The sequence below is a fragment of the Babylonia areolata genome, chromosome 6, assembly GCF_041734735.1.
Source record: "Babylonia areolata isolate BAREFJ2019XMU chromosome 6, ASM4173473v1, whole genome shotgun sequence".
In the NCBI taxonomy this organism is placed as follows: Eukaryota; Metazoa; Mollusca; class Gastropoda; order Neogastropoda; family Buccinidae; genus Babylonia; species Babylonia areolata.
Window position 1 is genome coordinate 52,199,023 of NC_134881.1, and position 27,871 is coordinate 52,226,893.

A 27,871-nucleotide genomic window follows, 5' to 3' on the forward strand; every position below is an offset into this window, starting at 1 on the left:
TCTTTCATTTTGTTCAGTTTTTCCTATGCATTTTACTAACGCCATGCTTGTGCCTGTATGCCGTGTGTGTGTGTGTGTGTGTGTGTGTGTGTGTGTGTGTGTTCTTTTTTCTTTTCTCTTTTTAAAAATATATTTCTAAAACCTTTCTCCTCTGTTATGTATCTCTAATAACACCACGCTTTTGTTTTATTTAGTGTTGTGTAGTGCAGACCCTATTCAGGGCGGGGACTGGATGTAAAAAAAAGCACACATCTATTATCCTCGAAATAAAGAATTTTGCCTTGTCTTGTCTTGTCCTCTCTCTCTCTCTCTCTTTCTTTCTCTCTCTCTAACACAGACACGCGCGCGCGCGCACACACACTCACACTCTCTCTCCTTCTCCCCCCCCCCCCCCCGTCCCCCCACATCCCCACTCTCCGTCTCTGCAGTGTGATGACCAAGTTGTCCGGGCTGTGTGACTGCACTTTAAGCCGCGTTGCCTGTGTGTGTGTGTGTGTGTGTGTTTTGATGGACATGTTCTGGATAATGGCTGGCGTTACGAGTTGTTCTCTTTTTTTTTTTTCCAACTCCACCCCCTAGCCCCCATATATCTGGTTTCATTACTGATGTTTGCTGTGTCGCAAGATGTTTTGTGTTTTTACCGCCCGATTCCATGACATGCTGCATTGTTGTTGGGCGCTGTGTAATGTTCACTTCTCGGTCTCTCTGTCTGTCTGTCTCTGTCTCTGTCTATCTCCCTCTCTCTCTCTCTCCCCCTTCTCTCTCTTCCCCCTCTCTCTGTCTCTCTCTGTCTGTCTGTCTGTCTCTCTCTCTGTCTCTCTACCTCTATCTATCTCCCTCCCTCTCTCTCCCTCTCTCTCCCTCTCCCCCCTCTCTCTCACTCCTCCCTCTCTCTCTCTCCCTCTCTCTCTTTCCCTCCTCTCTCTTTCTCCCTCTCTCCCTCCCCCTCTCTCCCTTTCCCTCTATCTCTCCCTCCCCCTCTCTCTCTCCCCCCTTTCTCCCCTCCCCCCCTCTCTCCCCCCCCTCCCTCCTCTCCCTCTCTCTCTCTCCCTCTCTCTCCCTGTCTCTCCCCCTCTCTCTCCCTCCCCCCTCTCTCTCTCCGCGTTTCAAGGGTCTGATCTGATCTGATCTTGTTTTCCTTCGTTCTCATCATGATGCGTTGTTGTTGTTGTTTTCTTCTGCGGTTAATGATTAACTCTTTCCATACGAACGGCGAAAGAGACGACGTTAACAGCGTTTCACCCCAATTACCATCATCAAAATATTGCAAGCGGAAGGCTCTTATACTGAAGAGGTGAATGTTGACAAAGAATACCACAGTTCTGACGACGGAAGCTAAAGGTTGGGTCATTCAGACACCCACTGGACATCCGAGGGGTCCGTGTAGAGGAGAAGAGAGGACTGGCCGTACTGAGTGAGTTGACATCCTCATGAAAGAGACAGAGGAAATGCCAGACGTGGGCACAGAGCCATTGTACTGCCCTGCTGTGGAGAGATGAGGTACAGTTGAACCAAGTGCCCACGTTTTTTGTTTTTTTTTTCGTCAGCATCAGAACCGGCTTGCTCGTCTTAATACCAGACTCTGGACTGACAGAAGCGTATGACTTAAGACAAACAGCAGAGTGAGAGCATTGTGATCCGTGGTTTACTCCACTGCAGCGTGAATTCATTTACAGCTCAGTGTTTTGTGACTTGGGGTTATTGTAGGAGTTTTGTTGTCTTATTTACTTATTTATTTATTTATTATTGTTATTATTATTACTACTACCTTTTTTCATATTATAATTATTATTTATTTATTTATCTATTTATGTATTTATTTACTTATTTATGTACGCTTATCTATTATTTATTCACCCTTTTTTTTCTCAAGGCCTGACTAAGCGCGTTGGGCTACGCCGCTGGTCAGGCATCTGCTTGGCAGATGTGGTGTAGCGTATATGGATTTGTCCGAACGCAGTGACGCCTCCTTGAGCTACTGAAACTGAAACTGAACTGTGAAGGACTGTCACACCCAAACTAGGAGGCAAGATTGTACTGGCTTTTAGTGCTGTAGCCTTGGGGGCTGGGTTGGCCTTTGGGAACCATCCCGTCCGTCGACTGCCCTGAAAAGCCCGTCTTGGCCGAGAGAGTGGGGATGTAACTTGGGCAAGACACTCGCCACTATTATAGCCCAGATAATTGGGACAGCATTTGCCAGCCTCCTCTGCTTACTAATGGTCGTGATCGGAAAGGACTGATGATCGTATCAGTCGTAATTCTTTCGGGGCGCCCCCTCGTAGGATAGATAGAACTGCAATTACCCGACAGGTGAGTGTTGTTTGATCCGTTAGTTACCTCAGCGGAGGCCTCATCACAGTGGAATGTTTGCCTAGTGGTAACGCGTCCGCCTAGGAAGCGAGAGAATCTGAGCGCACTGGTTCGAATCCCATAGTCGCCAGTAGTTTCTTCCCCTCCACTAGACCTTAAGTCGTGGTCTTGGACGCTAGTCATTCAGGTGAGACGATAAACCGAGGTCCCGTGTGCAGCATACGCTTAGCGCATGTAAAAGAAGAACCCACGGCAACAAAGTGGTTGTCCCTGGCAAAATTCTGTAGAAATAATCCATTTCCATAAGAAAACAAATAAAAACGCAGGCAGGAAAGTGGCGCTTTTAAGTGTAGCGACGCGCTCTCTCTGGGGAGAGCAGCCCGAATTTCACACAGAGAAATCTGTTGTGTAGTAAAGTTTTCAGTTACTCAAGGAGGCGTCACTGCGTTAGGACAAATCCATATACACGCTGCACCACATCTGCTAGGCAGATGCCTGACCAGCAGCATATTCCAACACGCTAGTCAGACCTTGCGTGCATGTTTATATAATTGTGTACCTTTCAGAGTGGATTTCTTCTTTTTTAATAATAGTTACGACAGAGGACAACACTTTTAGTGCTGTGTGTACCCCCGAAAACGGAGTATGGCTGCCTATATGGCGGGGTAAAAACGGCCATACACGTAAAAGCCCACTTGTGTACATACGAGTGAACGTGGGAGTTGCAGCCCACGCATGAAGAAGAAGAAGAAGTTGCCGTGGGTTCTTTTTCAGTGCGTGCTGCACACGGGACGTCGGTTTATCGTCTCATCTGAATGACGAGGCGCTCAGTTTGATTTTCCAGTCAAACTTGGGGAAAAAGGCGAGCGCGGGATTTAGAGCGCACCCCCTCACGGGCTCTCTATATTGGCAGCTGAGCGTCTTAACCATTCTGCCATCTTCATGACTGGCGCAATAACCGAGTGGTTAAAAGCGTTGGACTTTCAATCTGAGGGTCCCGGGTTCGAATCTCGGTAACGGCGCCTGGTGGGTAAAGGGTGGAGATTTTTTTTTCCGATCTCCCAGGTCAACCATAATTATGTGCAGACCTGCTCAGTGCCTGAACCCCCTTCGTCTGTATACGCGCGCAGAAGATCAGATACGCACGTCAGTTAAAGATCCTGTACTCCATGTCAGCGTTCAGTGGGTGATGGGAAACAAGAACATACCCAGCATGCACACCCCCGGAAACGGAGTATGGCTGCCTACGGTCATACACGTAAGATGTTACTTGTCAGTCTGTGTGTTGGTCTCCGACCGAGGATAGGAGGCGCGAAAAGAGTATCCACAGCATTCGTTCATTAATTGGTTCAGTTATTCCTCCTCTTCTGACGGCAGAAGAGTGACACAGTGACCTGTGTGTTAACAGGAGTGACACAGTGACCTGTGTGTTAACAGGAGTGACACAGTGACCTGTGTGTTAACAGGAGTGACACAGTGACCTGTGTGTTAACAGGAGTGACACAGTGACCTGTGTGTTGCAGGAGTGACACAGTGACCTGTGTGTTACAGGAGTGACCTGTGTGTTACAGTAGTGACACAGTGACGTGTGTGTAACAGGAGTGACACAGTGGCCTGTGTGTTACAGGAGTGACACAGTGACCTGTGTGTTGCAGGAGTGACACAGTGACCTGTGTGTTAACAGGAGTGACACAGTGACCTGTGTGTTGCAGGAGTGACACAGTGACCTGTGTGTTAACAGGAGTGACACAGTGACCTGTGTGTTAACAGGAGTGACACAGTGACCTGTGTGTTACAGGAGTGACACAGTGACCTGTGTGTTAACAGGAGTGACACAGTGACCTGTGTGTTAACAGGAGTGACACAGTGACCTGTGTGTTGCAGGAGCAGGCAGTCAACAGTGATCACCTGTGGGTGGAGACGAACGCCTCGGGCGACTACTGCTATGCCATGGACCTCGACTGCAAGGTCAGTGTGTATATGTGTGTGTGTGTGTGTGTGTGTGTGTGTGTGTTATTGCATTGTTGCTTTTTGAGCCTAGTTGTTATGAAGCAGTCCCAGCTAGACAGAAGGACGGGGGTGGTGGTGGAGGGGAGAGGGGTGGGGTGGGGAGGGGTAGAGCTTTAGAAACAATTGTTGTTGACTTTCCTCAGTAGCGTTGCTGCTGGGACATGATAGTAGACAGGCACTTTACATATAGCCATGGTAGCAGCATGCGCACATCGCACGTAAAAGAAACCAACGGCAACAAAAGGGTTTGTTCCCTGGCAAGTTTATATATGGAATTCTTTGATAGAACTACAGTTATGCTTTGCAGTGTGTGTGCGTGTGTGTGTGTGTGTGTGTGTGTGTGTGTGTGTGTGTGCGTGCGTGTGTGTGTGTGTGTGTGTGTGTGTGTGTGTGTGTGTGTGTGTGTGTGGTTGGCGCTGTATTATGTCGCCTTGAGGTCCTGTGCCAGGAAAGCAGCCCGAAATTCCAGGCAGAAAAATAAAATTGAATGGTGACCCAAAAAAGCGATACAATGGAACATAGTAAAGCGAGGCCAACACACACACGGACTTTTAGCTTATAAATAGATCCAGTCTGTCCCTCCTCCGCCTCCTCCCCTCTCCCATCCCTTCCCTCTCCCACCGCCACCCCTCTCCCTCCCTCCTCCCACTCACGAGTTATTGAGACAGTTGAGGCCAGTGGCTCAGACACAGAGGGATAATGAAGAGCGGGAAAGCAAAAAGACGGATATAAACGAGGTGGAATGAAGAGCAGCACCGCTTATAGCGATACCCAGCTTCAGTTAGGTTTATTTTCGCCCTACCGTTCTATAAACGGTAACTTTTTTCACAGGGAGAGACGGTCGTTTTCACCTTCACCGTTTTCAAAAATAGTAACTCCTTACAGGAAAAGAACGGTCACACACACAAATATACACGGGCGGGCACGCGACACACACACACACACACACACACACACACACACACACACACACACACAGGCGCGCGTGCACACACACAGAAGCGCGCTCGTGCGCGCACACACACACACACACAAACACACACACAAAGACACAGACACTCACACACACACACACACACACACACACACACACGTGCACGCGCTCACACACACACACACACATACACACACACACACACGTGCACGCGCTCACAAACACACACACACACACACACACACACACACACACACTTTGCACATAAACAAAATCACACATACATACACACACACACACACACACACACACACACACACACACACACACACACACGCCCATGTGCGCAGCTCAAACGCATACACACGCCAGCACGCGCGGATACAGGCATGTGCTTATCCTTCGTGTCCACATATGGTCTTCTGCTGTTTGCCAAGCAGATGGTCCTTTGATGTCCTGAACAATGTCTTGCCACTTTGGAAGGCAGCAAATCCACTGGCACACACACACACACGCGCGCGCGCGTGCGCACACACACACACACACATTTATATATGTATATATAGGGAGAGAGATAGGTAGGTAGGTAGGTAGATAGATTGATACGTGCATCTATGCAAACCTGTCTGGTCTGGACGGAGAGAGAGAGGAGTGTTTTTGTTGGCACACACACACACACACACACACACACACACACACACACACACAGGCGGTTGGAGCGAGAGCCCTGAGTGAACTAAAAACAGCTCCCTGTTGACCTTTATCCCCCCCCCCCCCCCCCAACACACCCCCACCATGTTGTTGCCCCATCATGAGATGGGCCTTGTGTCCGCCCATCCCAGCCCTGCCTCTAATGGACATGCCTGTTGAGTCCTCCTGATGCCGGCAGCGGCCCCTCGCCAAAAATAGCAAGAGGGTGAGAGATAAGATGGAGGAGGAGGGGGAGGGGTAGGAGGAGGGGGAAGAGGAGGAGGAGGGGGAAGAGGAGGAGGAGGAGGAGGGGTAGGAGGAGAGGGAAGAGGAGGGAGAGGAGGAGGCGGAAGAGGAGGAGGAGGAAGGGGAGGAGGAGGGGGAAGAGGAGGGGGAAGAGGAGGAGGAGAGGAGGAGGATGGGGAAGAGGAGGAGGAGGGGGAAGAGGAGGAGGGGGAAGAGGAGGAGGAGGAGGGGTAGGAGGAGGGGGAAGAGGAGGAGGAGGGGGAAGAGGAGGAGGGGGAGGAGGAGGGGGAAGAGGAGGAGGAGGAGGGGGAAGAGGAGGAGGAGGAGGGGGAAGAGGAGGAGGAGGAGGAGGAGGAGGAGGGGGAAGAGGAGGAGGGGGAAGAGGAGGAGGAGGAGTAGGAGGAGGGGGAAGAGGAGGAGGGGGAAGAGGAGGAGGGGGACGAGGAGCAGGGGGACGAGGAGGAGGGAGGAGGAGGGGGAAGTGGAGGAGACAGGGGAGGAATTTGTTTTGTGGAAAGAGGGGAGAGTTGACGACTGCTGCCCAGACAGAATGGCTAACACCAGAGAATTACCATCAGGCATGCAACAGGCCGTTCGATTTGAAAGAATGTATATATTTCTTGCTGAAGCAGTTCAGGTCTTACCCTTCTTTCACACGAAATTGGGGGGGAAAAAAAGAAAAAAAAAAGAAGTATTTGCTATTAGATCCAAACTGGACAAGCGTATTGCTTCTCTACTTTCTCCCATGTGCTGAACAAACAAACAACAACAACAACAATAACAAAACAACAAAAATGGTCAAGCCCTTTCCTTCTTTCACACAAAATAGATACATTTAAAAAAGAAAGAAAAAAGTCTTTGCTGTCGGATCCAAAGTGGCCCAGAGTATCGGTTCTCCACTTTCTCTCCATGTGCTGAACAAAACATACAACAACAATAACAAAAAAATAACAACAACAAAAATGGTCCAGCGTTTCACTTCTTTCAGACGAAATTTAAAAAAGTCTTTAGTTGTCGGATCCAAACTAGACTAGAGCTTTTTGTATTTGTATTTGTATTTCTTTTTATCACAACAGATTTCTCTGTGTGAAATTCGGGCTGCTCTCCCCAGGGAGAGCGCGTCGCTATACTACAGCGCCATTCCCCCCCCCCCTCCCCCGCCCCCCCTTTTTCCCCCCTGCGTGTAGTTTTATTTGTTTTCCCTATTAAAGTGGATTTTTTTCTACAGAATTTTGCCAGGAACAACCCTGTTGTTGCCGTGGGTTCTTTTATGCGCGCTAAGTGCATGCTGCGCACGGGACCTCGGTTTATCGTCTCATCCGAATGACTAGCGTCCAGACCACCACTCAAGGTCTAGTGGAGGGGGAGAAAATATCGGCGGCTGAACCGTGATTCGAACCAGCGTGCTCAGACTCTCTCGCTTCCTAGGCGGACGCGTTACCTGTAGGCCGTCACTCCACATCTCCACTTTCTCTCCATGTGCTCAACAAACACCACCAACAACAATAACAACAAACAAAACAAGAGAGGCAAGGCCTTCAAGACTCACTTGTGATACACTTAAAAAAAAAAAATCCAAGCTTTTTATGTATTGAGTATAATTTCAAAATGTAATGTTTAAGATGAGAAAGATCAGTTTAAAGCAAATTGAGTCCCCTGGCATTAATTACAGAGTAATTTCCCTTCTTTACTACCTGCACCAAAACGTTTGCAAAATAAATAAAACTTCCATGCTGAGCAAAAGAAGTTCCTGTTTGAACAAAAAATGATAATAATGACTGCTCGTGTTTTTGGGTCAGAATATCAGATCAAAGTGCCAAGTTTAGAGAATACAAAAAAATAAAAATATAACAGTAAATGCAGTTTGCATATAATTAGGCTTCATTTTTTTGTTTTTGTTTTTTTTTTGTGCCCATCCTAGAGGTGCAATATTGTTTTAAACAAGATGACTGGAAAGAACTGAATTTTTCCTATTTTTATGCCTAATTTGGTGTCAACTGACAAAGTATTTGCAGAGAAAATGTCAATGTTAAAGTTTACCACGGACACACACACACACACAGAGACAACCGAACACCAGGTAAAAACATAGACTCACTTTGTTTACACAAGTGAGTCAAAAATGATCAGCCTTTCCTTCTTTCACGTGAAATTGAAAAAAAAAAAAAGTCTGTGCTGTTGATCCAAAGTGGACCACAGTATTGCTTCTCTACTTTTCCTTCTTTCACACAAAATTGATAGAACTTTTTCTTTCTTTTTCTGTCGGATCCAAACTTGACCAGAAAATTGCTTGTCTACTTGATTCACATGTACTGAACAAGCAAAACAACAGCAACAACAACAGTGATCAAAGCCTTTCCTTTCTTTCACACAAAATAGAGATTTTGAAAAAGTTTTTTTTGCTGTTGAATCCAAAGTGGACCATAGTATTGCTTCTCTACGTTCGCCCCATTTGCTGAACAACCAACAATAACATCAACATCATAGGTCAAGCCTTTCCCTTCTTCCACACAAAGATGATTGATAATAAAAAAAAAAAAAATTTAAAAGTCTTTCCTGTTGGAACCAAAGTGGACGGGCGCAATAGCCGAGTGGTTAAAGCGTTGGACTGTCAATCTGAGGGTCCCGGGTTCGAATCACGGTGACCGGCGCCTGGTGGGTAAAGGGTGGAGATTTTTACGATCTCCTAGGTCAACATATGTGCAGACCTGCTAGTGCCTGAACCCCCTTCGTGTGTATATGCAAGCAGAAGATCAAATACGCACGTTAAAGATCCTGAAATCCATGTCAGCGTTCGGTGGGTTATGGAAACAAGAACATACCCAGCATGCACACCCCCGAAAACGGAGTATGGCTGCCTACATGGCGGGGTAAAAACGGTCATTCACGTAAAAGCCCACTCGTGTGCATACGAGTGAACGCAGAAGAAGAAGAAGAAGAAGAAGGAACCAAAGTGGACTTGGGAATTGCTTCTTCTTTGCTTTCTCTGTCGTATGTCCCTTGTTCCTGTTAACTCACTCAGTACGGCCAGCCCTCTCTTCTCCTCTACACAGACCCCTCGGATGTCCAGTGGGTGTCTCAATGACCCAACCTTTAGCTTCCGTCGTCAGAATTGTGGTATTCTTTGTCAGCATTCACGTCTTCAGTATAAGAGCCTTCCGCTTGCAATATTTTGATGATGGTAATTGGGGTGAAACGCTGTCAACGTCGTCTCTTTCGCCGTTCGTATGGAGAGAGTTGAGTCCCTGGCAACGGGCTGATCTTGATGCCTCTGGTGGGTTCGACCCGTCGACCCCCATTGGGCACACACAGTCCTTGCTTTGGCGCTAACCAAGCGTGCACGTGGTATCGGGCGTGGTCTGAGTTTTTGTTGGTGGTTTTTTTTTTTCCCTTGCTAACTGCACATCTCGAAAATACCTTCGATACCGCAGACCGCCTTTTACTGAAAGCAGACACGTTTAGACATCGATTCGGACTGCTGGGAGGAGTTTTTTCGAGACGAGGGTGGGCGAGAGAGAGAGAGAGAGGAGTGTGTGTGTGTGTTGTGGGGGTGGGGGGGTTGGGGAGGAGAGGGGGGGGGGGGGGTAAGGTGTGTGAGGGAGGTAGCTGAGAGCTTTCCGTTATAAATGGTGACCCCCGCCTTCTTGACTGTCATAGGTCGAAATTAATTAACTCCTTTTTTTTCTCTCTTACTTTTTCTTCTTTTTTTTTTTCGCCCGCTCATTGTTCTCTGTGTTATTGTGTGTTTTTTTTACTGTCCCTTTTGCTGACTGTTGTCGGCTTTGAACTTTCACTCTGTTCACCGTGCATGTTGTCAGGAAAACCTCTCTCTCTCTCTCTCTCTCCCTCTCTTTCTCTCTCCCCCTCTCTCTCTCCCCCTCCTCCCCTTCTCTCTCCTCTCCCTCCCCCCTCCTCTCCCTCTCTCTAACCTCTCTCTCTTTCTCACACTCTCTCACCCTTCTCTCTCTCTCTCCTCTCCCTCCATCCCCCTCTCCCTCTCTCTAACCTCCCTGTCTCTCTCTCCCTCTCTCTCCCTCACATTCTTTCTCCCTTTCCCCCTCTCCCCTCCCCCCCTCCCCATCTCTGTCTCATTCTTCCCTCTGCCTACCTTCTCTTTCTCTCTCTCCATCGCTCTCTCTCCACCCCCCCTCTCTCTCTCTCTCCCTTCCTCTCTTTCTCCCGAGTTCTAGAATACCCCCTCCCCTCCCTCCCTCCCTCTCTCTCCCTCCCTCTTTTTTTCCTCGCTTTCTCTTTCCCCTTTCTTTCTCCCTCTGTCTCTCTGTCTCTCTCATCCCAGTCCCATGAGGGGGCCAAGGCCTACATGGAATAAAACATCCGTATCTGTGTCCGTGACTTATTTCTGTTTTCTTCTACAATGAAAAAGTTGGTGGGCTGCTGTTGGTTGTCTGAAAAGTCTGGTATGGACGCTGGCTCTTCTGTCTTGACCATCATTGTCTTTCTGGGGGTGGGGGGGTGGGGGGAGGTCTTTCTATGGCTTCAAAAAGTACAATATATATCTGTATTTAAGAAACTAATTTTTTTTTTTCACTATAGAAGAAAATAGACAATGGCAATTCTTTTGGCTCTGCGCGAAACCTGGCTGTGGTGAATTTGCATCACAACATGTACGTCACGGCGTGCTTGCGTCATAATAGCTGCGTGAGAGTGGCCCTGGTAACATGTCAACAACTTATCCCTTGAGGAAGGAACGTGGTCGTTCCGAAAATTTGGAATATTTGACAGATTGATGTTTTATTTTTATTTCTTCTTCTTCTGTGTGTGTGTGTGTGTGTTTGTGTGTGTGTGTGTGTGTGTGTGTGTGTGTGTGTAAGGAAAGTCACTTGGGGGATTTATTTAAAGAACGATGAATATATATATATATATATATATATATATATATATATATATATATATATATTCCATTCCTTTCATTCTCCTGCCCGGGATGGGCGTAGAGGAGACATGAGGGACGATTCCGTAGTCAGACGACGCCATCCGGTTCTATCTTCTGCCTGTCGTATCAGCGTAGCGCTATCCATATTGGTCCATTCCTTGATGTTGTCCATCCAGCATTTGGCTTGCCTCCCTCTTCGCCTACCACCCTCTAGCGTTCCCTGTAGAACTGTCTTTTGCAGTGAATTGTGGCGTGTCACATGCCCGAACCATGACAGCTTCCTCCTTTTGACCACTGCTAAGAGTGGTTCCAGTGGACCCGCTAGCATAGTTATTTGGCTCTTGACAAAGTCATTGGTCTTTCTGTCCTTCCATGAGATTCCAAGCAGTCGTCTGAAGCATTTTGTCTCAAACGTCTGGACTTTCCCAGTAGTCTCTGCTGTTAAAGTCCAACTTTCACATCCATACAGCAGTATGGATAGCACCAGGGATCGGTACAGTTTGATCTTTGTTGGAAAGCTGATCTCTCTGCTCTTCCAAATCTTGCTGAGCTTAGCCATTGCTGATGTTGCGATCGCTATCCTAATCTTTATTTCAGTTGTTGAGCGACCGTCGTTTGTGAGGGTGGTGCCGAGATATTTGAAAGCATCCACTTCTTCAAGTTGTTGTCCGTTCATGAAGATTTGAGCTTGGGTGTTGGTTGAGCTGTTTACCAACACTTTGCTTTTCTCGGTGCTCACTTCCATTCCGTATGCACCTGCTCTTCCTTCTAGTCTCTTGGTGAGGTCTTGTAGTTCTTTGTTGCTGCCTCCTAGTAGATCTATGTCATCTGCGAATCTCAAGTTGTTGATGATTCTTCCTCCTATGGAGATGGTAGAGTGGAAGTCATGGAGGGTTTCGCGCATGATGTTTTCTAGGAAAAGGTTGAATAGTACTGGGGAGAGCAGGCAACCCTGACGGACACCGACTGTGGTCTTAAAGTATATTCCGATTTGGTTGTTGAGGAGGACTGCGCTGCTGGATGTCTTGTACAGCGCCTGAATGACTTGGGTGAGACCCTCCTCGATGCCAAACTGATTATATATATATATATATATATATATATATATATATATATATATATATATATATATATATAATATCGGTAGACAGAGAGAGATAGCGAATGCAAGATCGCAAGAATTTTAATGTAAGGTCACCGACCTGTATACATTTTGGGTGCACGTGCTACACACACATCTTAACTGAAATAAAATAGGAAGAACGAAAACAATCCACTTAATACACAGTGAGCTCACTGAGAACAAGTAAACTAAATGAAAAGCACAAGGCTGATATTTCTGTTCAGGGCTGAAAGTGCTCTTCTCTCAGTCTTTATGCGTAAAAAACCCCACAAACATTGCAACATCTCTGGTCACATTACACCTTTCGTTTTGAAATGCGGGGAGCAATGCGCTTCAAAGCAGTTGAGTCTGTCCACTTGTTTGCCTGTAAATGATTTTTTGAGTGTAAGTCTCAAAACCCCAAATGTGATGATGTATGGTGATATTGGTAGGTATCCATTATACATTGATAGTTGCATCAGTGCTTTGCGATACTGGTTTAAGCTAAATCAGACGTCTTTATCGAGAATTCCGAAACAAGCGTATCTAATGAGCATAAACAAGATGACATACAATGCTGATATGTCTTCGAGAAACTGGGCAGATAGACTGAAACATTGCTTAGACATTTATGGGTTTTCAGAAGTTTGGATGAATGGTTGGGGATGTAAAAATACTTTCCTTAAATTGCTCAAACAACGCATGATAGATGGCTTTAAACAGGATTGGTCAAGCAAACTCAACGGGAGCAATCGTTATGAAACATATAGGTCATTCAAATCTTCATTACAACCTGAAAAATACTTATCTCATCTTACCATTAGTAAATTTAGGCCGGCTTTCTTTAAGTTCCGTTTTGGTACAAATGAACAAAAAGCAAATCAGCGTTATCGTGATGTTTTGAAAAACTTTCCCATGTGGTGGTAGAATAGAGGACGAACTACATGTACTAACAGCCTGCCCATTATATAATGATCTCAGAAAGAAATAACTGCACCAGCATATGCAAAATGTTAGAAATCTGTCATTACCATTTTTGTTGCAAGACACAGAGAGAGAGAGAGAGAGAGAGAGAGAGAGGGGGGGGGGGAGGGACACGCACATTGTTTTATTGCCATTGAAAATATCCTTTTGGCAATGGGGGTGTAGGGAGGGTCGGGGGAAAATATAAGAACAAATAAATAACGGTAGTATACAGAAAAATGAACATAATTATTGAAAAAAAGAAGAAGAAAAAAAGAGGAAGAACAAGAAAAAGATAAACAACATAAAACTTAGCTATGAACATGTCAACACCGACAATCGCATTAGAGACACACACACACACACACACACACACACACACACACACACACACACACACACACACACACACACACACAGAGAGAGAGAGAGAGAGAGAGAGAGAGAGAGAGAGAGAGAGATTGATCGGGGTGCTTTCATGAAATGTTCACCACCGTCGAAGCACAGAGTGTGGAATCGTCCATAAAGCACCAACAGGAAGACTGACAGCAGGCGACAGTGAAGCCGTGCTGCCCAAGTGACTGCAGGTTTTTACTGTTACATTATATCAAAATCTTATTACGTTAGGTTAGCTAGATTACATTAGATTAGATTAGAAATGGCTACATTAGATTAGAACAGATTAAATCCAGGCTACATTAGATTAGTGAGAAATGAAGCGAAGTGGCTGGTTGCTTTGGCGCTGCCTGTTCTGTTTTGTTAAGTTGTGTGGGGTTTAGTGGTGGTGTTACCAGTGCTGTGTTGTGTGTGTGTGTGTGTGTGTGCGTGTGCGTGTGCGTATGTGTGTGTGTGTGTGTGTGTGTGCGTGCGTGCGTGCGTGCGCGCGCGTTTTGAAGGGACTCTGTGTCTTGTTCCTGTTTTCTTTTCTGAAGACGTAATGTATTTCTTTTGCCAGGGACAACCATTTTTGTTGCCGTATGTTCATTAACGTGCTTTTAGGCGCCTGCTGCACACGGTGATTTTCTCAGCTTATCGTCTCATTCGAATGACTAGCGTTCAGACCCCCCACACGAGGTCAAGCGAAGGGATTGGTAAGGGATAGAAAATTCTGGCTAGTGTAGGGATACGATCCCGCGATCTCAGGTTCTCTCACTTCTTAGGCGGACGCGTTACCGCTCTGCCACGACTCGGTGTTTCCGTGAGTTTCCAGCCTGCATAGCTGGGGGAGGATGATCAGCCACACTGTTCCCCAGTGTTCCACAGACCGAAAATAAGACGAAAGGTGTGGTGCTCTCACTCTAGCGACGCGTTCTCTGTGGAGAGCAGTCCGAATTGCACTCAGAGAAATCTTGTGTGACAAACGACCCATACAATACAACACAACACAATAGAACACAATACAATACAACACAATACAGTACAATACAATACAACGCAACGCAACACAAACACAACGCAGAGCAACGTAACACAACACAGCACAATGTAACACATAGTAACACAGCACAATGTAACACAACGTAACACAGCACAACGTAACACATAGTAACACAGCACAATGTAACACAACGTAACACAACACAACGTAACACATAGTAACACAGCACAGTGTAACACAACGTAACACAGCACAACGTAACACATAGTAACACAGCACAACGCAACACAACACAACGCAACACAACGTAACACATAGTAACACAGCACAGTGTAACACAACGTAACACAGCACAATGTAACACATAGTAACACAGCACAATGTAACACAACGTAACACAGCACAACGTAACACATAGTAACACAGCACAATGTAACACAACGTAACACAACACAACGTAACACATAGTAACACAGCACAGTGTAACACAACGTAACACAACACAACGTAACACATAGTAACACAGCACAGTGTAACACAACGTAACACAGCACATGTAACACAACGTAACACAGCACAATGTAAACACACAAGTAACACAGACAACGTCCGTAACACACACAGTAACACAGCACAACGTAACACATACGTAACACAGCACAACGTAACACAACGTAACACAGCACAACGTAACACAAGAACACAGAACACAACGTAACACAGCAATAACAGTAACACACAAACGTAACACATAACACATACACGTAACACACCAAGTACAGTAACACAACGTAACACAACACGTAACATCACAAGTAACACAAGTAACACAGCACAACGTAACACACACGTATAAACACAGCACAATGTAACACACGTAACACAGTAACACAAGACACACACAACGTAACACAGCACAACGTAACACAACGTAACACAGCACAACGTAACACATAGTAACACAGCACAACGCAACACAACACAACGCAACACAACGTAACACAGCACAACGTAACACAACGTAACACAGCACAACGTAACACATAGTAACACAGCACAACGTAACACATAGTAACACAGCACAACGTAACACAGCACAACGTAACACAGCGTAACACAACACAACGTAACACAGCACAACGTAACACAGCGTAACACAACACAACGTAACACAGCACAACGTAACACAACGTAACACAGCACAACGTAACACAGCACAACGTAACACAACACAACAACTCAACGCAACAACAGGTGTACAGTCTCTCTCTCTCTCTCTCTCTCTCTCTCTCTCTCTCTCTCTCTCTCTCTCTCGTTCTCGCTCTTCCAACATGTGGCTAAATCTTTGGTGAGGGGCATAAAATCAACATCACTCCGTGTCTTCTCAAGGAAGTTCCAATTTCCTCGACACACATATTACACACAGTCCGGAAACTTCCGGAACAGGAACGGAGCGAAGGTGATTTTTTTGCGCCCCGTGTCCTGGGATTTTAATCGCCTGTTTCCGCGGCCGTTGGTAAACCCGCTGATAGACCCACACATACCAGCTCATACGGGCTATGGCCCTCCCCCGCCTGGCAGGATTGAAGTTTCATGCTCTCCTGTTCTTGTCGGTTTTTATTGCCGCTTTATTTTTTACACCAGGGCAGTTTTTTCATACCAAGCCTCCCCCCCCCCCCACCCCCATCCCCCCATTCTTCGGAATCAACTTCCTCAGCCTCTTCTTCACTCATCTTTGCTGCAGGCTTTCAAATCCAGTCTGAAGACCAACCTTTTCCCCCTCCTGAATAAATCTCAACAGCTCATCCCTTTCCAGTACGAACTAAAATGACTATCAGTGAGTGAGTGAGTTTGAGAGTTTCAGAATTTGTAGGGTGTATTTTCGTACCACTTATAAATGTGTACAATGACATGTGTGTTTGCGCGCGCGCGCGTGCTTGTGTGTGTGTGTTTGGGTGTGTGTCTGTGAGGGGAGAGGAATAATTTTAATGTCCTGTATCTTGTATCTTGTGTTCAATTTTTCTTCTTCTTCTTCTTTTTATATATTGACGTGTGTGTGTGTGTGTGTGTTTTGTTGTTGTTGTTTTTTTTGGTGTGGGGGGTGGGGGGGGTTGTTTTTTTCGGGGAGGGGGGGGGTTCTGTTTGTAAACCTTTAGGGCTTAATTTGGAGATTAGGCGTAAATGCTCATGATAATAATGATAATAATTAGCTGTGCTGTCCCCTCTCCCCTCATTTCCGCCAACGATGTCAGTGGGGGTTAGGTCCTTGAAAAAAAGGAAGAAGATAATATATAAAATGGTGTACGCACGTGTCAAAACATGAAAGAACCGAAAAAAAAATCGTCCATCAATCGGTAAGCGTACACACACATAACGCGCTTTTTTTTTTTTTTTTTTTCGCTGATTTTGTTCGTTTGATAACAATCATATCATTTTGTGTTGTATACTGATATCAGTGGAAGACTGCAAAGAAGAAAAAAAAAAAAAACAAGGAGGGAGGTGGGGGAAGGAAAATGAAAAAAACCATACCAAGTATTAAAATGAAGAAAAAAAAAAGTTGAGAAAAAAATGGGAGATCGGAGAACCCACAGAGAGAGAGAGAGAGGAGGGGGGAGAGCGAAAAAAAATTCGGGGGGAGGGGGGGGTGGAATTAAAGGGGGGGGGGGCGAAAAACCCAGACACTTTTTGTTTCACGTGCAGCTATCATGACACAACCCCACGACTGTCTCCGGTGCGCTGGAAGATGTGGTTGTCTGTTCCCAGGGGAGGCGGGACTGTCTTCTTGCCCGCCGATCAATAGAAATGTCCCTTATTGTGTCGGGGAATAACAATATGATGCACGGTATTCTTCACGGTACAATCGATAGGGGTTGTTTTTTTTCCTTGGGAGCGAAGATTATCTCTGTCTGTCTGTCTGTCTGTCTTCCTGTCTGTACTGATGTCACAAGGTTTAAAACCTGGTGGCCAGAACTGGTTCATACTACAACAGAAAGGCTGATTCTTGCAAATGAAGAGAAAATAATTATGACGACAAAAATATGGACGATTGTTTTGTGATTTTGATATAATCAAAATTTCGAACAGTAAGCATTTTCTTCATCTTAACAAACACACACACACACACACACACACACACACACACACACACACACACACACACACACAGGTGTGCTCGTGCATGCACACACACGCGCGCGCGCGCGCGCACACACACACACACACACACACACACATACACACATACACACGCGCGCACGCGCATACACATACACTCGCACACAAATGCACGCACGCACGCACGCACACATACGTCCGCATACACCACACACACACACACACACACACACACACACACACACACACACACACACACACACACACACACACACGCACGCACGCACGCATGCGCGGATGTTATGCTGGATATGTAAAACTTAATCAAATCTTGTGTTTCGGTTGGTTGGAAAGTATCAGACTGTTTTGAAATTTTCAAAGGCAAGGAGAAAATCTTTAGGTTGTTCTTGGTTTTGGGTTTGTTTTTTGTGTGTGTTTTTTTTTCATTATTTTAAATGATGTTAAACTGTACAATATTGATAATGGTTTTTCTCCGCTTGGAATTGACTTCGTTTGTCAGGACTAAATATTGAAAGATATATTTGGTTACTTATTTTGTCCTTCTTTTTTTTTATACGCAGATGATACCAGTTTATTAGCTTAATTCCAGATCTGCTTCACAAAAAGAACTCGCTATCTTGCAGAAATATCGCCAGAAATGGAAACTCGAAGTGAACCCAAGAAAACCTTCTTTTTTTTCTGTTTTTTTTTTGTCATAGCAGAAAAATAAATCCTTGAGATTTCTTTTACTTTTAACAGTGAAATATTTAGAAATTGTTAAATCCTTCAGTTACGTGTATGTTAGTATTTTATGCATGAAATCAAAGCGGGCTTTAACCATATTAAAAAAAAAGAAAGAAAAAAATGACTGTTCCTGTGAACAGCAATGTCTCTGCCCGCGCACTACACAACCTGTCCTTTTAGGGAGGAACGTGGCGGAATGGTTAAGACGCCCGTTTGTCAAAACAGAGTCCGTAGGGGGTGTGGGTTCGAATCCCGCTCTCGCCCTTTCTCCCAACGTTCGACTGGACAATCAAACTGCGCGTATAGTCTTTCGGAAGAGACGATAAACTGAGGTCCCGTGTGCAGCACGCACTTGGCGAACTGGAAAAGAACCCATGGCAACATGTGTTTTACGCTGGCAAAGTTCTGTTGGAAGAAATCCACTCTGACCGGTACACCAATATAATATATACATGCACTCAAGGCCTGACAAGCGCGTTGGGTTATGCTCCTGGTCGGGCAGTTGTGGAGTAGCGTACAAGACTATGTCCGAATGCAGTGACATCTCTGAGAAAACGAAAGTGAAACTGAAACTCCAATTCACTGTGTGGCTATTTGCTGTCCCATTTCCCGCTCAAGCTTTACCGGAAAGTCAACCTGAGCATCAAGTCATTCGGATGAGACGACAAACCCGAGGTCCCGTGTGCAGCACGCACTTGGCGCACTGGAAAAAGAACCCACGGCAACGAGAGTGTTGTCCTCTCGGCAGAATTCTGTAGAACTGAGAAGTCCACTTAGGTTCACAAAATAGTGTATATGCATGCACTCAAGGCCTGACAAAGCGCGTTGGGTTATGTTGCTGATCAGGTATCTACCTGTCAGATGTGGTGTAGTAGCGTATATGGATTCGTCCGAACGCAGTGACACCTCCATGGGAAACTGAAATTGAAACTGAGAGTGAGGAGAGAGAGAGAAAGAGTGAAAGAGAGAGAGGGGGGGGAGACATAATAGACTGCTATCATCTGCGTATAAAAAAAAAAGGTCAAAATAAGTTACCGAATATATCTTTCAATATTTAGTCCGGACAAACGAAGTGAAGGGGGGTGGGGGGGGGGGGGTGAGGGGGTGTTGGTGCCGGAGAGATGTTGACAGGGAGGGAGTGGGGGTGCCGGAGAGATGTTGACAGGGAGAGAGGGGGTAGGGGGTGCCGGAGAGGTGTTGACAGGGAGAGAGGGGGGTGGGGCTGCCGGAGAGATGTTGAAAGGGAGAGAGGGGGTGGGGGGGGGGTGCCGGAGAGATGTTGACAGGGAGAGAGTGGGTGGAGTGCCGGAGAGGTGTTGACAGAGAGAGAGGGGGTGTGGGGGTGCCGGAGAGGTGTTGACAGGGAGAGAGGGTGTTGGGGGTGCCGGAGAGGTGTTGACAGGGAGAGAGGGGGTGTGGGGGTGCCGGAGAGGTGTTGACAGGGAGAGAGGGGGTAGGGGGTGCTGGAGAGGTGTTGACAGGGAGAGAGGGGGTGTTGGTGGTGGAGGGGTTTTGACAGAGAGAGAGGGGGGTGGGGGTGCCGGAGAGGTGTTGACAGGGAGAGAGTGGGGATGCCGGAGAGGTGTTGACAGGGAGAGAGGGGGTGTTGGTGGTGGGGGGATGTTGACAGGGAGAGAGGGGGGTGGGGGGTGCCGGAGAGGTGTTGACAGGGAGAGAGGGGGGTGGGGATGCCGGAGAGGTGTTGACAGGGAGAGAGGGGGGTGGGGATGCCGGAGAGGTGTTGACAGGGAGAGAGGGGGGTGGGGGGTGCCGGAGAGGTGTTGACAGGGAGAGAGGGGGTGGGGGGTGCCGGAGAGGTGTTGACAGGGAGAGAGGGGGTGTTGGTGGTGGAGGGATGTTGACAGGGAGAGAGGGGGTGGGGGGTGCCGGAGAGATGTTGACAGGGAGAGAGGGGGTGTTGGTGGTGGAGGGATGTTGACAGGGAGAGAGGGGGTGGGGGGTGCCGGAGAGGTGTTGACAGGGAGAGAGGGGGTGTTGGTGGTGGAGAGGTGTTGACAGGGAGAGAGGGGGTGTTGGTGGTGGAGGGATGTTGACAGGGAGAGAGGGGGTGGGGGTGCCGGAGAGGTGTTGACAGGGAGAGAGGGAGTGGGGGGTGCCGGAGAGATGTTGACAGGGAGAGAGGGGGTGGGGGTGCCGGAGAGGTGTTGACAGGGAGGGAGTGGGGGTGCCGGAGAGATGTTGACAGGGAGAGAGGGGGTAGGGGGTGCCGGAGAGGTGTTGACAGGGAGAGAGGGGGTGGGGGTGCCGGAGAGGTGTTGACAGGGAGAGAGGGGGTGGGGGTGCCGGAGAGGTGTTGACAGGGAGGGAGTGGGGGGTGCCGGAGAGGTGTTGACAGGGAGAGAGGGGGTGGTGGGTGCCGGAGAGGTGTTGAAAGGGAGAGAGGGGGGGGTGGGTGCCGGAGAGGTGTTGACAGGGAGAGAGGAGGGTGGGAGAAGTGATGAGGGCGGGGTGGAGGAAGAGGGGGGTGGGGTTGTGGGGGCCCCCGTGGGGGGGGGGGGGGGGGTTGCTGTAAAAAGTGGCACCTCCCTGTCTGGTCCCCCTGCCTGAGGGACTGATGGACGGTAGTCAAGGGCACTGTTTTGCCGCCCACACCCGCCCACCCACATGTGCGATTAACCTGCTTCTGTGTCTGCCTCTGGGGATCTCTGTCTGTCGCTGTGTCTCTGTCTGTCGCTGTCTCTGTCTCTCTCTCTCTCTCTGTCTCTCTCTCTCTCTCTCTCTGTCTCTTTCTCCCTCTCTCTGTGCCCCCTCCTTCCCTTTTCTTTCTGCCTCTTTCATCCCCCCCTGTCCCCTCCCTCTCTCTCTCTCTCTCTCTCTCTCTCTTCTCTGTCCCTCTCTATTGTCTGTCTCTGTCTCTCTCTCTCCCTCTCCCCTCTCTCTCTCTCTTTCACTCTCTCTCTTTCTCTGTCCCTCTGTATCTGTCTCCGTCTCCCCCCCCCCTCTCTCTCTCTCTTTCACTCTGCTGCTGTCCCTCTCTATCTGTAACCACCCCCTCTCTCTGTCTCTCTCTCGCCCTCCCTCTCTCCCCCTCTCTCTCTTTCACTCTCTCTCTGTCTGTCTCTCTGTCTCTCTCCAGGTGGATTTACAACATCACCTTGTCCAGTGTGTGGTGAGGGTAAAGAAGATGAGATACATTTCATGTTCAGTTGCAAAGGATACGAGGAGGTTCGGGAAAAGTGTACACCCTTAAAACAGCTGCAGCAAAGAGGAAAGACCTAGTCAGTGTTTTAACATCAAATGACGAAAATATTATCCTCTCAGTTGCAAAATACGTCTCAGAGGCAGTGGATACATGAAAAAAAGAAAATAAATGATCAAAACGCCTGTTAATACAAAATATGTGCAAACATTAATGGTTTCCCAAATGATTGTTTTGAGGGTCAAAATAGAAGCAGATAGAATTGGTATTTGGATGGTCAGTCTGATGATGTTGGTGTTGTTGTTCGTTTTTGAGTGTAATTTGTTGGCTGTTGTTTATTGATATAACCTTTATAATATTAGGTGCATTAGTTTTTGTTTTTGTTTAGTTTTACTTTTTCAAATGATTGGATAAAACGACACTGCAATTTCCCCTGTACCCCCTGTCACATGGGCTGCTAAGCTAATGACAGTAAAGAGTCAAAGTGTCAAAAGTCTCTCTCTCTCTCTCTCTCTCTCTCTCTCTCTCTCTCTCTCTCTCCTCCCCTGTCAGTCTCTATGTCTCTCCACTGTCACTGTCACTATATCTGTCTGTTGTCAGCCTCCCCTACCTTCTTTACTCTTCCCCTTGTCCATTCTTCCTTCCGCTCTCCACCACGCCCCTTACCCTATTGTCCTCGTTGTTATTCATCTATCGCGATATTGTATTGTACATAAGTTCTATGTTTATGTTTGCACATGCTTATGCAATTTTGACGTTGGTGTTGTGAATTGACTCTCGCTTTTTTTTGTTTTTTTTTGTTTGTTTTTTTTTGCTTTTTTACCCAATTATTATTTATGCCCAGAGGGCTGGATGTAAACAAGTACTTTGTGCTTACTCCTTTACCCTCGTAAAATTCAATTTCGTTCGTTCGTTCTCTCTCTCTCTCTCTCTCTCTCTCTCTCTCTCGCGTTATTTCTGGGCTGATGCTTTTGTCATCAAGAAATCAAAATGAAATGAGCGTTTTCCCATATCGCAGTTTGTCAACACGGTCCTTGGAAAGAAAGAGCGAATTGTTTGTGACGAGAATATCGACGCCTTGGGAATGTGAATACCACTACGCTAGTGTGTGTGTGTGTGCGTGGATGCATTGTGCTTGGCGGAGCATGTTCATTATTGCCAAGCGTGTCGCACGTCAGATGGGGGACGATGTGCCTTTCTCTTGAATGAATGAATGATGATTACGTCGTTACGTGTCTGCTTCCCCCCTCCACTGCCTCCCACACACCGCCATAGCTTTTTGTAGGTGGTGTCATCCCCATGTAGTTTTCTTCTGTTCCCCATTGGCCTCTTCCCGATCGGAGTGGCGCTAAACTGGTTGGTGGTCCAAACTGGCTCATTTCCCACTCCGCTTCCAAGATTTACTGGTAACCGCTGATGGACGTTGATTGCCATGTCGTGTCGTATCTGCGCACAAACATATTATTAACACTCTTGTGTAGATGGAGTGTGTGTGTGTGTGCGTGGGTGTGCACAGAGGGACATTTGACACTTTCATGACGTTGGCCATCAGGTCCCTATGACATGGATGGATTCGTCAGCATTATTTTCATTGCATAACCAGAACATTAGCATAAACGAATGAATACGGTGAAAGCAAATGGTGGAACGAAACGAAAGTTCTTTCATTGAAGAAAAATGGTAGCAAGCAACAGGTCACCCAACACATAATAACTCCGTTCATTCATCCATCATTGAAACAGATTCCGTCAATTGTTGGAGAGAGAGAGAGAGAGAGAGAGAGAGAGAGAGAGAGAATGACTGCTTGAAAACGAGTATTTTTGCATTTATTTTAAAGAATTTGCGTGAGGAACAAAGACGGGCTGAAAAAGAAAGGCAGTGAATTCCAGGTTTGTACAGCTGAAGAGCAGAAAACCCTCTGGCCGTGTTTTTCTCTCTTCAGTTGTCGAACACGAAAGATTCTGTCATCAGCGGAAGAGCGCAAAGACGTTGAAAGGACATATATTATGCTTGCACTCAAAAGCCGACTTAGCGCATTGTGTTAAGCTGATGGTCAAGTGTGTTCCTGACAGATGTGGTGTAGCGTAAATGGATTTGTCCCCACGCACTGATGACTCCTTTTGAAACTAGAACTGAAAGAAGATAAAAGAGATCTGATGAGAAGAAACTAGGGGAAGTTTAAGTTTCTCAAGGAGGCGTCGCTGCGTTCGGACAAATCAATATAAACTGCACGTCATCAGCCAGGCAGATGCCTGACAGCAGCATAACCCAACGCGCTTGCCAGGCCTTGAGTGCATGCTTATATATTTGTGTACCTATCAGAGTGGAATTCTTATACAGAATTTTGCCAGAGTACAACACTCCCGTTGTCATGTGCTCTTTTTCAGTGCGCCAAGTGCGTGCTGCACACGGGGAACTCGGTTTATCGTCTTCAGCCGAATGACTAGAATTTTCCACTCAAATTTGGGAGAAAGGACGAGAGCGGGATTCGAACCCACACCCTCACGGACTCTCTATGTTGGGCATCTGAGCGTCTTAACCATTTTGCCAACTTCCTCTTAAAAAAAAAAGAGCAGCTAGGGAGCCGCCTTACCATTTTGCCATCTTCCTCTTAAAAAAAAAAGAGCAGCTAGGGAGCCGCCCATGGTCAGGAATCTACTCGCTGATGTGGCACCAGATGGCGTGACAAGGCTGATGGTCAGCGCGCCATTGTGGAGTGTGTCCCCCGCCTTGAAGTGTCTTTTTACTGTCATGGGAATGGAACTGCTTGACCCACTTTATGAGGATGTTGACTTCTCTCTCTTTCTTTGTCTCTCTGTCTCTGTCTCTCTCTTTGCCTTTGTCTGTCTCTCTGTCTCTTTCTGTTAATTTTGTCTGTCTGTCTGTCTCTCTCTTACAGACATACATACTCAGTGTACGTACACACACAGAAACACACACACACACACACACACACACACACTCACACAGACACACACACACACACTCACACAGACACACACACACACACACACTCACACTCAGACACACACACACACACACACTCACACTCAGACACACACACACACACACACACACACACACACACACACACAGGGGCGCATAAACCAAACCATTAACGTTTAGCGTCTGTCTGCTTGTCTGTGGCAGAATTTCCCCTGTCCCACACCCCATCAGTGACTGAATTGGATTTGTTTTATGTAACACCACCACCACCACCACCAGCAGTGGAAAGCCTTTCGTTCTCACAACAGGTCCGTGTCTGCCTGTAACGTAAGGACGTGAGAAAAGCTTTTACCCCGTTTGTGTATCAGATGTCGTTTTGACGGACCCAGTGACAGGGGGGGACGTGTTGGTAAGAGCACACGCGTCGCACACGGAAAGTAGACTCTCTGTTATTTACTTGAACAGTGCTCAGTGCTTTTTTCCCAGGTATCGTCTCTCCTGTCAGCACTGAGGAAGATGCAGGAGGCTGAAAAGTGGTCGTTGTTGGCGAGCATGTAGTAAGCACTGGGGGGTTCCATCACAGAACGCACTGCACTTGGTGTACCTTTGTTGCTGCTGGTGAAAAGATACGAATAAACAAAGCAAACAAACAGACAGACAGAAAGTGTTCACACATTATGTGCTGAAACATTGGTTTTTTTGTTTTTTTGGTGGGTTTTTTTTTTTTTTTGCGTTTTGGATGGTAGTGCGTGTACGTTATCCTTGGAATAATAATGTTTTCTTGTCTTGTCTTCAGTCTCTCTCTCTCTCTCTCTCTCTCTCTCTCTCTCTCTCTCTTGCTCTTGCTCTTGCCCTATGTCTTTTTCCCTGTCTCTGTCTCTCACTCTTATTCTCTCCCCCTCTTCCTCTCTCTCTCATCACCCACACACACTCACACAGACACACACACGCTCACACACAAACGCGCGCGCACACACACACACACACACACACACACACAAACACACACACACACAGACAAACACACACACACACACACACACACACACACAGGGGCGCACAAACCAGACCATTAACGTTTAGCGTCTGTCTGCTTGTCTGTGGCAGAATTTCCCCTGTCCCACACACCCCTCAGTGACTGAATTGGATTTGTTTTATGTAACACCACCACCACCACCAGTAGAAAGCCTTTCGTTCTCACAACAGGTCCGTGTCTGCCTGTAACGTAAGGACGTGAGAAAAGCTTTTACCCCGTTTGTGTATCAGATGTCGTTTTGACGGACCCAGTGACAGGGGGGGACGTGTTGGTAAGAGCACACGCGTCGCACACGGAAAGTAGACTCTCTGTTATTTATGTGAGTGTTCAAGTGCTCAGTGCTTTTTTCCCAGGTATCGTCTCTCCTGTCAGCACTGAGGAAGATGCAGGAGGCTGAAAAGTGGTCGTTGTTGGCGAGCATGTAGTAAGCACTGGGGGGTTCCATCACAGAACGCACTGCACTTGGTGTACCTTTGTTGCTGCTGGTGAAAAGATACGAATAAACAAAGCAAACAAACAAACAGACAGAAAGTGTTCACACATTATGTGCTGAAACATTCTGGTGTTGTTTTGGCGTTTTGGATGGTAGTGCGTGTACGTTATCCTTGGAATAATAATGTTTTTTTGTCTTGTCTTCAGTCTTCTCTCTCTCTCTCTCTCTCTCTCTCTCTCTCGCTCGCTCGCTCGCTCTTGCTCTTGCTCTCTATGTCTTTTTGCCTGTCTCTGTCTCTCACTCTTTTTCTCTCCCCCTCTTCCTCTCTCTCTCTCTCTCATCACCCACACACACTCACACAGACACACACACGCTCATACACGCTCACACACACACACACACACACGCTCACTCACACACACACACACACACAAAAACACACACACACACACACACACACACACACACACACACACACACACACACACACACACACACACACTAATCATCAAACGTTTGCCGTGTGACTGTGTGTAGCAGAATCGTGGTCGGGTGGAACGTAAGGACGCGAGAAAAGCTTTTACCCCGTGTGGATATCAAATGTCGTTCTGACGGACTTTGTGTGACAGGGTACACGCACAGACACGGGACATGATATATAGGCCCCACGAAAACCGACCATGTGTTATTGATGTAAGCGCTTCAAGTGCTTTATGCTTTTTCCAGGTATCGTCTCTCCTGTCAACATGGACGGAGATTATAGCAGACCGAAAGCGGTTGTTGACCGTGAGCATGTAGAAGCTGTAGGGGGGGGCTTTCATCATCGCTGAGTACACTTGGTTCCCTTTGCCGGTGATTCCATTAAAAAAAAAAAAAAAAGAAGAAAAAAAAGGAAACAAAGGAACAAAGGGGGGAGAAAAAAAAACTTGTTAGAAAAAAACAACAAACAGACAAACAGAAAGGAGCAGAAAGCATGCCCACATAATGTGTTGTTAGCATACTCTGGCTTTTTGAAAGCCTGTGGGGGGAGAGTAGGGGGCGTGGAGGAGTATTGGGTGCTGATGCAGTGACAAAATGCTTTCTTTCCTTTGTGTTTTTATTTATTTATTTTTGTGTTTTTGTTTGTTTTTTTGTTTTGTTTTTTTGGGCACACACAGAGAGAGAGAGAGAGAGTCATGATGTTTGTGACATCGATCACGAGAGTGGTAGAAAGGGGGAGGGGGTTGATGATGATGGTGATGATGATTCTGTTGATGAGGAAAAGGGGTGCGGGGTAGGGTGATGATGATGGTGATGATGAGGAAAAGGGGTGCGGGGTAGGGTGATGATGATGGTGATGATGATTCTGTTGATGAGGAAAAGGGGTGCGGGGTGGGGTGATGATGATGGTGATGATGATTCTGTTGATGAGGAAAAGGTGTGGGGGGTAGGGTGATGATGATGGTGATGATGATTCTGTTGATGAGGAAAAGGGGTGGGGGGTGGGGTGGTGATGATGATTCTGTTGATGAGGAAAAGGGGTGGGGGGTGGGGTGATGATGATTCTGTTGATGAGGAAAAGGGGTGGGGGTGGGGTGATGATGATGGTAATGATGATTCTGTTGATGAGGAAAAGGGGTGGGGGTGGGGTGATGATGATTCTGTTGATGAGGAAAAGGTTTGGAGGGTGGGGTGATGATGATTCTGTTGATGAGGAAAAGGTTTGGAGGGTGGGGTGATGATGATTCTGTTGATGAGGAAAAGGTGTGGGGGGTGGAGTGATGATGATGGTGATGATGATTCTGTTGATGAGGAAAAGGTGTGGGGGGTGGGATGGTGATGATGATTCTGTTGATGAGGAAACGGTGTGGGGGGTAGGGTGATGATGATGGTGATGATGATTCTGTTGATGAGGAAAAGGTGTGGGGGGTG

At 47.0% G+C, this 27,871-nt stretch overlaps 1 protein-coding gene across 1 annotated transcript in view; it reads left to right on the forward strand.

Moving 5' to 3' along the window:
* LOC143283556 (diacylglycerol kinase zeta-like) overlaps positions 1-27,871 on the forward strand; it is a 259,646-nt gene that overhangs the window by 127,616 nt on the left and 104,159 nt on the right. Inside the window, exon 3 of the mRNA XM_076589802.1 lies at positions 4,195-4,278. Within this exon, the coding sequence (XP_076445917.1) occupies positions 4,195-4,278 (84 nt within the window). The remainder of the gene's footprint in view (positions 1-4,194; positions 4,279-27,871) is intronic.